Source organism: Charadrius vociferus, unplaced genomic scaffold (assembly GCF_000708025.1).
Source record: "Charadrius vociferus isolate BGI_N301 unplaced genomic scaffold, ASM70802v2 scaffold332, whole genome shotgun sequence".
In the NCBI taxonomy this organism is placed as follows: domain Eukaryota; kingdom Metazoa; phylum Chordata; class Aves; order Charadriiformes; family Charadriidae; genus Charadrius; species Charadrius vociferus.
Window position 1 is genome coordinate 2,052,005 of NW_009647418.1, and position 12,093 is coordinate 2,064,097.

Consider the following 12,093-nt stretch of genomic DNA (forward strand, 5'->3'; position numbering starts at 1 on the left):
CTTGTACTTGATGAATTGGGGGGCGGTGGGGGGGTGGGATGTGTCCATAGCAAATGGTTAAAGAACGTGGAGTTTTCATAAATTTCTTGCTTCGTAGTACTGAGATTAGAAAATGAATTGTTAATTAGTTTTAAACTCTAATGCAAAAAAGCAATCTGAAATACACTACTGAGGTCAGTATAAACATATATATACTTAACTTCTGGACTTTAAATGGGGGTATGCTGTCATGTATCCATGGAGAACTGTATATCACAGGAGTCTAGCTGCCCTCCTATAAAATATAATATAATGTGGTGTTTAAGCTCCATGACAGCTTTCAATCTGCAAGAACATAACCATTTCAGACATAGACTGGGAACAGTAGTTTGTTGAACAGTGACATCACAAAACTAATTGTATTTTCATGACAGTTAACTAACAAGCTGTTGTATGTTTAAGTTCTTTGAATGTGAAGTCAACCATTTGATGATCTTTATTTTCAGTGAAACTTTTGTTAATGAGCATAGTTAAGGACTTCCCCATTAGCTTCCATTTTGTGGGTGGATATTTAGTCTTAAAGATGTTTTTCCCTGCTAATGTGTCTTTCCTCTGCAGTCAGTGCCACTTAGTGCATTAGAACTAGGCTTGGAGACTGAGGCCACAGCTGCTGTGAAACAAGAACCGGAGACTGTATCAACTCCAGCCTTATTAAATGTTCGGGTAAGAACTGGTACCTGAGGATTCTGTACGTATTTGTGGTGGGTTAACCTTGGCTGGACACCTGGTGCCCACTAAGCTGCTCTGTCACTGCCCCTCCTCAACTGGACAGGGGGAGAAATAAATGGAAGGCTTGTGGGTCAAGATAAGGACAGGGAGATCAGCAGTTACTGTCATGAGTAAAACAGGCTCAACTTGGGGAAATTAATTTATTGCCAGTTAACAATGGAGTAGGCTAATGAGAAACAAGAACAAACCTAAAAACACCTTCCCCCCTGCCCCTTCCTTGTCCCTGGGCTCAACTTCACTCCCAGAGTCATCACGTATTGTCTGTGCGGCTCCTTCCTCCTCACACTCTTCCCCTGCTCAAGCAGCTCCTTCACAAACTTTTCCAACATGGGTCCTTCCCACAGGCTGCACTTCTACATGAACTTCTGCACCGTGGGTCCTTTCCACAGGGCGCAGTCCTTCAGGAACAGGCTGCTCCAGCGTGGGTCCCCCACATGGCCACAGGTCCTGCCAGCAAACCTGCTCTGGCATGAGCACCTCTCCACGGGGTCACAGCGTCCTTCAGGCACATCCTGCTCTGGCCTGGGGTCCTCCATGGGCTGCAGATTGGATATTTGCACCACTGTGGACCTCCATGGGCTGCAGGGGGACAACCTGCTTCACCAGAGGCTGCAGGGGGATCTCTGCTCCAGCGCCTGGAGCACCTCCTCTCCCTCCTTCACTGACCTTGGTGTCTGCAGAGTTGTTTCTCTTGCATATTCTCATTCCTGTCTCCCAGCTGCTGATTGTGCAGCAGTTTTTACCCCTTCTTAAATATTTTATTATGGAGACAGTACCAACATCGCTGGTCAGCTTGCCCTTGGCCAGCAGCGAGTCTGTCTTACAGCTGCGTGGAACTGGCTGTATTGGACACAGGGGAAGCTTCTGGTGTCTTCTCACAGAAGCCACCCCTGTAGCCCTCCCCCAACCTTGCCACGTAAACCCGATACAGTATAATAGTAAAATGTAACAAGAGGTGGGACTGTAAAATGCCGGTTGGCCATCGTCTCGGTTCTATTTGTACTGAGACTGCGAAAGCTTAGAGTACCCGCGGGTTGATACGATTTCTATGACAAGGAACAAAAAGGACAAAGCAGTACGCAGAAAAACATTTTGAGGTGTCCTGTGTGCATGCCCTGCATGCAATTTCTGGGGATGGGGAGGTTGTGTAAACTTGTCTTCTACACCTGAACTGTGTACCACCTCTTCTAGCTGTAGATAAGGCTGAGCACCACAGTCTGGTGGTTGCATCTGAAATGAGAATACAAAAAGCAGCTCTGCAGGAAGGTGGATGTAGTTCAGTTTGTCTGAAAAAGACTGCACGTATACTTTAAGTAATCCAAGCTATTTACTCTGACAATTTTGCAGCTAGTTTATATGTTGGAGATTCTCTTCAGCTGAGGGCTTCTGTACCTGTAGTAGTCATGTTTTGTGCCTAGGTAATAAATTTTTCATCCTATTTTTCACCTTCTCTTACCATATGTTATGGTTTGAGAAACCCATAACAACTTATTGTTGTTTGGACAATCATTCTATCACCTGATGACACCTCCCCACCCAGGAAGGGGAATTGGGAAGAAACAAGGAAACCCAGAGCTTGAAGTATAAACAGATTTAACAGAATAAGATTAGATAATTGGCATTACATTAATAGCACTAAAGAACCAATATTGATCCCAACACCAATACAGAATATGCAAAGATTATACTCAGCCAATTATATCAGTAGGAAGCTGTGTGCTCCCAGCAGTGGACAGCAAATGTGGGGCACTGCGAGTGCTACGTCTTCAGGAGGAAGGGAAGGCCTCGGGTCCAGCACTGGGGCAGAAAGTTCTCAGGATGGCAGCCATCAAGTGAGAGTGAACTTTGCAGCAAACTTTCTAATTCACATTGAATGTGACAGTCATGGTATGAGATAATCCTGTTGGCCAGCTTGGGTCAAGTGTTCAGATCTTGCTCCTCCTCGTCCCTGCAACTGGCAAGCTCAAAAACACCGAGACCTTGAAGCCCACACACCATAGCTGTCTATAAAGTAAATATTTTCACAAATTCAGACACTAGAGTCTTCTAAAAGTACAGTCTTCCCAAATATTAGAAGAGAAATTAGTCTTGTGTTGCTCAAACCGGGACACCATAAAATAACACTTAAAAATACCATTCAAAAATATGTATAGCAATATCTTGATAAATAGACACTTCTTGCTCAGACTGTTGCACCACAAAATAATTACTCTAGCATCTTTAGCATGTTATGTGAAGACATTTCTTATTACAAGAGTCTTTTAGAAACTGGTGACTCCTATGCTCTGGATGAAAGGCTAATAAAGTCTGCTTGTTTCCATTGTCTTCTGAAAATTTTCCTGGTTCTTTGTTGCTAGCAACCACCATCCACCACAACCTTTGTGCTGAATCAAATAAATCAGCTTCCAACTTTGGGGACTACAATAGTGATGACAAAAACAACACCTGTTACGACTACAAGGCAGACTATCACTGTAGCAAAAATCATTCAGACCAGCACAACTACTCGACCCTCGGTTGCAGCACCAGCAGTACGCAATGCCTTGACCACTACACCTTCAAAGGACCAGATTCAGCTGAAAGATCTGCTAAAGAATAATAGTCTTAATGAACTCATGAAACTGAAGCCACCTCCTAATATTGCCCAGCCGGTAGCAACAGCAGCAAGTGAGTTTTCTTCTTTCTTCATAAACACAATATTTTAGACAAATAGTGAAATAATATAATGTGAAGATCTTTGCACATCTTGTATTTTTGTTGATTAGTGGAATATCACAGTAAAATGAAATGGTCCAGAAAACCTGATAAATTCTAATCTAACTTTAATAGTGTTAGAATTCAGGGTGAAGTAATAAAAAACAACAGGCTTTTGAAAAAAAATTAGGCTTTTGATTTACTGCAAGGAATGAGGAAAACGGCATTTTTAGATTGCAGCTGGCAAACTGGTAAAATGATTTCATGATCATTACTGAAGTTGATTTAGCTATCTTATTTGTGTCTGCATCAGTTTCTGTTCTACTGCATACTTGCTGTGGAACTATGACAAATGAGTACCTTTCCTTTTTTTGGCATTTTCCAAACTAGATTTGTAGTACTTGCTGATATTCCTATAATAGGGTGTTTCTGTAAAGCATCTCCTGAGAAAGATTATCTTTTTCCCTGTATGTTTCATGGGAGGCATCAGATGTATTGTGTTGAAAAACTTCAGTCCTAAAAACTTGCGGTCTGTTTCCATGTTACTACTTAAATGTGGTGTTAACTGAAATGCCACAAGTATTTTGTTACCACACTCCAAATCTTCATTTTATGATTCCTTTCATGATCTTTCCTTGTATGTTACTTCTAATATGTGGATGGCTTATATAGCCAGCTTTATATAAGGGAAAGCTGCACATGTGTGTATTTTTTTGATAGGATCCTTTCAAGTTTTTCTGGTTTTAGGATCAGACTAGTTGAGTTTGAAAATATCTCTATTGCTGCTTTTTCTGAAGGGTACGTAGGCTTTTTCTGGATCACTATATTTTCATTGTCTCTGAAGTAAGATTTACTGATTCTTATAGGCGAGGGTGGAAGTAACCTATTTTTTTCATATGCAGATAGAGTGTGCAATAGATGAAGCTGTCTGATAGGACTGAAACAAAAAAGAATAATGTGCCTTCTGGTTTCATTGCTTTCTGTTGTGGAGTGACTGACAAAAATTGAAGTTGAGACACGAACTGAAGTTGGGATGGGGGTAAAGAAGTGAGGAGGAGTTGGGGGAGGAGGTTTTACAAGACTAACTTATCCCTTTTTGCTAAATGAAAATCCAGAGAAGCACATAAATAATAGATAACATCAATACACAATAGCTGTTGTAGTGGCACAGCTGCAGGAAATAGTTGAATCTGTAGCTTCTGTGTTAAGTGAGGAGGAGACATGCAACTTCTAGAACTGCATTTCTAATCTTATTTGTTTGCTTGTGTTTCTGGATCCTTTGTGCTTATCAAAAAAATTGACAAATACTTGTAGAAAATTCGAGGGCAGAGAAGCTCTTGGAAGGAAAAGGTTTTTTTTATAATTCAGGCAGCAGGAGTTGTAGATTGGAAAAATATTAAAAAGTTAAATTATGCAAACTCTTTGAGGAAAACTTTATTTGTGCAATTGTCTTAATTGTTTTTTAGGGGCAATTATGCTGAATTTATTAGATGCATTGACTGTCAACAGGATGGAAGCTTGACAGCTGCTTTCAATGTGTTATATATATCCTTGTGTAAATTGTTTGAGCCCTATAGCCATTTGCTTCCAAATATGGCTGAGGACAGCAAATTTAATAAAAATGTCCTCTTGAAGAATCCTGTTATAAACTTTAAACAATTAAGTCCAAAGTGTTGACTTCTTATTTTACAGAAATAATTGTAGTTTCTCCTGAGGTGGTAAACACCACCAAACCAGGTAAGTTCATTTCTGTTGAAACACTGGGCTTTCTGCTTTGTTGTTAAACTCCAAAGGCTCACAAGATGGTGTATTTCCAAATATGATGTATAGATTTGGTGGAGGTCCAAAATATTTTTTTAAAAATACTGAAACTAATACACCACTCTGTCAGATGCAGTGGTATTGCATGGGAAGTTTCTTCAGTCAAAGAAGTAACAGGATTTTAACTCCATGCTTAATGTTATTAATTTGGACAAAAATACTGTGTTCTTGAAGCATCAGTGTGCTACTGGACATCTTGAACTTAATTTCCAGTTCATTAATACAGAAGGATGTTAATTTGAGTCAATGTTTGGAGGGAATGCCTGTAAAACACAGCTTTTCTTTTGTAGCTGATCTGAGCAATGGTGCAGTGAAGAAGGAGGCTTCCACAAAAGAGGTAGCAAGAATATGGATAAATGATATTAAAATGAGAAGTTTTTCACCTACTATGGTAAGTAATACAAATGGTTAATTTGCTAAATGGATGTATATTTTATTGGCCACAATCATATGCAACTAGTTTCAGTAGTTACTCATATATGCCTTTTGTGTGGTAGAATTATCGAGTGTATCTGTTTGTTCAAAAGGTTAGTTTCTCCATGAGGTTAATACTTGGTTAGATGACTAAAACTAACAGCTTTGTAGAGCAGACTACCCTATATAGTAAATGACAGCTTTGAGAAATTAGCTGTCTTTATTAGAACCTCATTGTGTGGACAAAGAAGGGTGTGCTCCAATTAAACCTGATAAGTGTATCAATTGCTCTGTGTTTTTAAGGCATTTTCTTTTTAAATATCCCCATTCGTATAACTAGCAACAAGGAAACTAGAAGACTTTCTCTAGCTTGGCTGACCTTCTGGGTGGTTTCTAAATTGAGTATCATTCAATTTTCTAAATGTAATAAAAATACATTCTGATGCAGTAAACACTTGAGTTTCAACATCTTCACTGATAGCTAAAATCAGGCTGAAGTTTGTGACAAACAGTGCTCCTTAGTGACTGGCATACAGAAGGATTTTTAGCTTTTTTATGTTAAACATTAACTCAGTAATTGTGGATTATTTTTTTTTTTATATCTAGTGAGTACTTTAAAAATATTCCTATATTTACATTGATCAAGATCACAGTAAAAAAAACACTGTCAGGTTTCAGAGAATACTGGCTAGAACTGTGACTGTTGTAACTGTTCCCCAAAGTTGTGAAATTATGTAATGAATGTGAAACTGCAGGAGACTTCACGGGAGTACTCGAAAGTTATGTTTTGGCTGTTAAGTAGCTGTTGTGTTTTCAAGGCAGTTTTCTTTAAGTCATAGTTTGGATTTGGTGTGCTGTAAGAAGTGTTTCTTTAATTCTGCTTATGTGATTTCGGAGTACTTGAGTCTCCTTGCAAAGGAGAGGAAGTTCCCTGACTTCTTGTCTTTGAAGGGTTGTTCAGTGTAAGAAATCTACATTTCCATTTGTAGCTTTCCCAGCTGCTCACTGGTTCATCTAGTACGTGTGTTAAAACGTTCAAGTGCAAGTTTGTGCTCGTTTCATTTCTCAGCTTAATTTCGAGGACAATAGAGTATTAGCAATGTGTTGTTTGACTAATGCAGGTATTTCTCTATTCTAGAAAGTGCCAGCAGTAAAAGAAGAGGAGGAACCTGAGGAAGAAGATGAAGAAGAAATGGGCCATGCGGAAACTTACGCTGAGTATATGCCAATAAAATGTATGATACAATGTTTTGTTAGTTCAAAAAGCTGAAATGTTTTGAGAGCTAATTTGTTGTTTACTCTTCTGTAGTTACTAACACCAAAAACCAGACAGGTTACTATCTGTATCAAGTGAAAAGCACCTGAATTTGTGGTGGGTTTTCCTAGGAAGTTTTTCTCTTCTATAGCACTTCATTTTGGAAGGTGTGCAGATTTTTTGTAATAGAAATGGAATTCTTTAGGGTATCTGAGGGCAGTACTTGTTTCAAAATATAGTTCAGCCAAGATCAGGTTTTTCTTACCTGCGTTAAGATGCTTTGTGCCTCAGCAGAGGAAATTTTGTAAAGGGATTAAGTAGTCACTGCTACACTTAAAAATCTAGTTTGAGGTTTTTGGCATGGAATTACCATAAGCACATTCTTCCTGCATTGTTCCTGACTGACTAATTAGACCTGGGGTTTTTTTACTAAAAAATAAGTTAATTTTTTACTGCTGTTAATTGCTGGCATCTTTTTTTCTCTCCTTTCTTTATTGTAATCAGTGACAAAAAGCTGTTATCTTATTTCTTAGGTACATTGCTGGCCTGCTTTAAAAGCAAGGCAAAAACTTTTGCATGGAATTTGTAGCTAAATAGTTAATTTCTATTGTCACTGATGAGATTTGTCAGCAATTAAACCATGTCCAAAAAAGGGCAACGAAGCTGGCGAAGGGTCTAGAGCACAAGTCTTATAAAGAGCAGCTGAAGGAACTGGGGGTGTTCAGCCTGGAGAAAGGAAGCTGAGGGGAGACCTTACTGGTCTCTACAACTACCTGAAAGGAGGGTGTAATGAGGGGGGTCAGTCTCTTCTCCCAAGTAACAGGTCATGGGACAAGAGCAAATGGCCTCAAGTTGTGCCAGGTGAGGTTTAGATTGGGTACTGGGAAAAATCTCTTCACCAAAAGGGTTGTCAAGCATTGGAACAGGCTGCCCAGGGAAGTGATGGAGTTGCCATCTCTGGAGGTATTCAAAAGACGTGTAGACGTGGTGCTGAGGGACATGGTTTAGCGATGGACTTAGCAGTGCTAGGCTAACAGTTGGACTTGATGATCTTAAAGATCTTTTCCAACCTAAACGATTCTGTCTGTTCTAAATCTTTTCTGCTCTCATGCTGCTTAAAACCAGCACTATATAAATCGTGAGAAGAATGTTGCTTTTGTGATTCTGGCACGTTGAGGCCACCTCTGGCCTTTGGGAAGGCCAAGTTCAGTCCAGTTTTTCTCACGCATGTCAAGTACACAAATATTTTAATTTTCTATGAAGAAATTTATCTAATTTCATAAAAGTTGGGGGAAGGTAGTGAGAAGAGAAACAAAGTTAAGATTGCAGTTATAGAAATTCAGATTAATGTATTCCTTTGTACATGATACAGTTTGTTTAACACTGACATACTGTTGCAATGAAACATAGTTGTTCTTGAGTTCAGCCACTGCAATGGACAAGTGTAATTTGTTTTGGTAAATATGATAACCTGTGCTGCAGCGACAGAGCTCTGTATTATGTCTCTTTTTCTTCCCCTCCTTTTTCAACCAGTAAAAATTGGTCTACGTCATCCTGACCCAGTAGTGGAAACCAGCTCATTATCCAGTGTAACTCCTCCTGATGTGTGGTACCAGACATCAATATCAGAAGAAACAATTGATAGTGGCTGGTTGTCAGCTTTGCAACTTGAAGCAATCACTTACGCAGCCCAGGTATGCTAGACATTAGTACAGCTTAAAAGCTAACGTAGAATTTAAGAAGAAAAACTACTGTCTAACAAGCGCAGCTATATCAATTTTACAAGGAGATAAAATAGTAAGAGCTTAAAGGTTTGAGTTGCATTAGAAGGTGTCAGGTGAGCTTCAGTTCAGATAAATGTGAAGTAGTACACCTAGGAAAGCTTTGTCGAAACGACTTCCATGATGCTGATCTCAAACTGTCTTTAAACTCAGGAAGGACATCTTAGTCATTATTTTTTTTTCTCTGAAATAACTTAATGGCTGCAGTAGCAGCAGGCTAAGAAAGCAAATGCTGACTGGCATCATTGGGAAGAGTAACAGCAAGACTGGGTGTTATTTTGCTGCTGTATTAAACTTCAGTGGGCCCACATCAGATGTATAGGCAGCTCTCTGCATGTCATGGAGGAAGGTATTGAAGTTATAGGACAACTAAAATGGTCACAGGAGAGAAGAAGTTGCCATGTGAAAAGAGGCTAACAAGACTAGAGTGTCTTGAGCGGGAGAGCAGAAAAATGCAGGGGGATGAAATAAAGGTTTACATAATCAAGAAGGCAGTGGAATCCTACAAAGCAGAACTCGGTGAAACTGATAGGAAATTGTTTTAAAATGGATAGAAGAATACTTCTTTACACAGACAGTGGATATCTGGGTCTTGCTGCCTCAAAGGGCTGCAGAGGTGCTTATCAGTGGGTTTAAAAAAAGCAGCCAGTCTGGTAGTAGGCACTAAAAGAATCGGACAGATACATACAGCAGTTCTAGGTGCTGAGGGAAGCAGGGGGAGAGTAGATCACATAAAGCAGTTAGGCTCACATGCTTGACCTAAATAAAATCCACTCTTCCTGCTGTTAAGAGGCTGCTTGGCTGGGTGGGCCTCTGGTCTCATCCAATAGGATGTTTCTTATGTTCACTTATTTCTGACAATCCAGTGATGTGTTCTGGAGAATGCGTACAAGTTTTTTTTGTTCTTTCTCCTACAGCAACATGAAACATTCCTGCCCAATGGAGACAGAGCTGGATTCTTGATAGGCGATGGTGCTGGTGTAGGAAAAGGAAGGACCATAGCTGGAATAATCTATGAAAACTACTTGTTAGGCAGAAAAAGAGCAGTCTGGTAAGTGTGTCAGGATTTGTTAGAGCAGACGCTGTAGTGTACTTAAATTCAGTGTAATCTGTCTTCCGACAAATGTTCTAGCAAGGGCTTTTTGAACTCTTGATGTAACTTACAGAGTATATATTTTGTTTTATATCTTCAGGTTTAGTGTGTCAAATGATCTGAAATACGACGCTGAAAGAGATTTGAGAGATATTGGAGCAAAAAACATACTGGTTCATTCATTAAACAAGGTGTGGAAACTTTTTACTATGTACAGTTGAGGCAAAACTTTAGGTACGCTTGTGTGACAAGTTGTGCATGTTGACTGTTTCAAGAGCAAGAATGTACTAATTTCAATAAATATGCTGCCTAGGTCTTGTTTGACAGGCCTTAATCTTTTGAAGAACCACACAGTACTTTATCATGTAAATAGGCCCCTTGTGGGATTAAGTCTTAGTATGTGATATTTTTTTTTAAAAAAAAAAATTACTCTTCAAACCACTTCTGATACTACTAGTATTTTCAAGAAGTTGAAATTTAGACTTCAGCCTTTAAATTTTTTCCCTTCTATCTCCCAGCGTACCTTTTATACGTAATTCATTTTGTATGTAATACTTGAATAATAGACTTCCTCAGTAATTTATTAAAGCAGCAGTAGCATGTGCAGTTATTTTTGGAGACTGTGCCTCTGCTCAGGATTAGCCACTTACATAAATTGTGAAGTGTGATTACTGGTTGAATTCACTGAACTTAAAGTTTGTTTTAAGTTAGTATTTTTGCTCTGTGAAGTCTTAATTTCTAAAATACAGTAAAGCTTTAGAAATTGTTGTTTATAGTAGCAGCTGTGAATACACTTGACCTGTTAGCTCTAAGGGATGCATTGAAACTGAAATCTTAGTTGTATTAAAGGGAACCATGTAGTCAAAAAATGCGGCTGTTAATCTTTTGAGGCCTCAGACCTAGTCTTCCTTAAGTAGATATTTAAGTAAGGTGCTGTATAACGCCTTAACCACATTACCATGTGTCAGCTGTGCCCCAGTCATGATGTAGGAGTACAGGTGATTCAAAGTGTACACACCTTAACCTTAAGTCCACCGGCATCCCTTAAATCATGTGGTAGGTGGGTTTGTGGAGGCATCTCTTTTGACTAATTTCTTATCTTTTTATTGCAGTTCAAGTATGGGAAAATTTCTTCCAAACACAATGGAAGCGTGAAGAAAGGTGTCATCTTTGCTACCTATTCTTCTCTTATTGGTGAAAGTCAGTCTGGTGGTAAATACAAAACCAGATTAAAGCAGCTTCTTCACTGGTGTGGTGAAGACTTTGATGGAGTTGTATCCTTTATCTGAAGTTCAGCTGATTGTGACCAAATTGCTGCTCAAACTTGCATCTTTAAAAAACATCGTATAATTTTATTTGCTGGGTTTTTTTAGTTATTGTTCTTTATTCATGACAGTAATCGATTGTATCCATGCTTTGACATTACACTTCAAGTTTTACAAACTTCGTGACAAATCTGCTGCCATCATATTGTTGCCACGCAGCTCTGGTATAAGAGTGAAGCTTCTGCTTTTTCCATAACAAACACATAAAATTAAAACATGATGTTTAAGAAGCTTAAGTTTACACTGGAATTTCCTCCAGTGAATTCTTTAAAAAATAAAAAATAAAAATTGGGGACTCATTTGTTGGTAATTTTAATTTTAATACTTACTAGCCAAATATTTTTCCCAGAGTTTTTAGTGAAAAGTATGACTAGTGTCTTTGAGTTTACAATTGACTGCTGCTACCTATGGTAATTAGCAGATTTTGTTGTCTTCTGTTTTAGCTTCCCCTTCTAAAAATACGTGGGACAAAGTTTTTTCCTTAATTACAGTTCAGATTGTATTTGATGAGTGTCATAAAGCTAAGAATCTGTGTCCTGTTGGTTCATCAAAACCAACGAAAACAGGTCTGGCTGTATTGGAACTTCAAAATAAACTTCCAAAAGCCAGGGTTGTTTATGCTAGTGCCACAGGTATGTACTCCTTGGTTTGCATTAAATGTCTCTGTTTTTACTGGCACTGCTACAGTGTGTGTTCTTCTCCTAGGTGCATCTGAGCCAAGAAATATGGCATATATGAACCGTCTTGGAATATGGGGTGAAGGAACTCCATTTAGGGAATTCAGCGATTTTATTCAGGCTGTTGAAAGAAGGTAATATTTCGAAGAGCTATAGCAAGAATGCATATGGTTGCAATTGACTGTGCTTTCCAGTTCCTTTGTCTTCACTTACTCATAGTCCTCTGCAAACTCGTCCTGTCACACTAGGAACTTTTCAACTCTAG

The 12,093-nt window shown here is 39.0% G+C and overlaps 1 protein-coding gene across 1 annotated transcript in view; it reads left to right on the forward strand.

Annotated features, from left to right (window-relative positions):
• SBNO1 (strawberry notch homolog 1 (Drosophila)) overlaps nt 1-12,093 on the forward strand; it is a 26,924-nt gene that overhangs the window by 168 nt on the left and 14,663 nt on the right. The window contains 10 exon segments of the mRNA XM_009880261.1: nt 554-702; nt 3,126-3,435; nt 5,574-5,674; nt 6,836-6,932; nt 8,486-8,646; nt 9,651-9,784; nt 9,927-10,017; nt 10,939-11,100; nt 11,648-11,783; nt 11,857-11,962. Of these exon segments, the coding sequence (XP_009878563.1) occupies nt 554-702; nt 3,126-3,435; nt 5,574-5,674; nt 6,836-6,932; nt 8,486-8,646; nt 9,651-9,784; nt 9,927-10,017; nt 10,939-11,100; nt 11,648-11,783; nt 11,857-11,962 (1,447 nt within the window).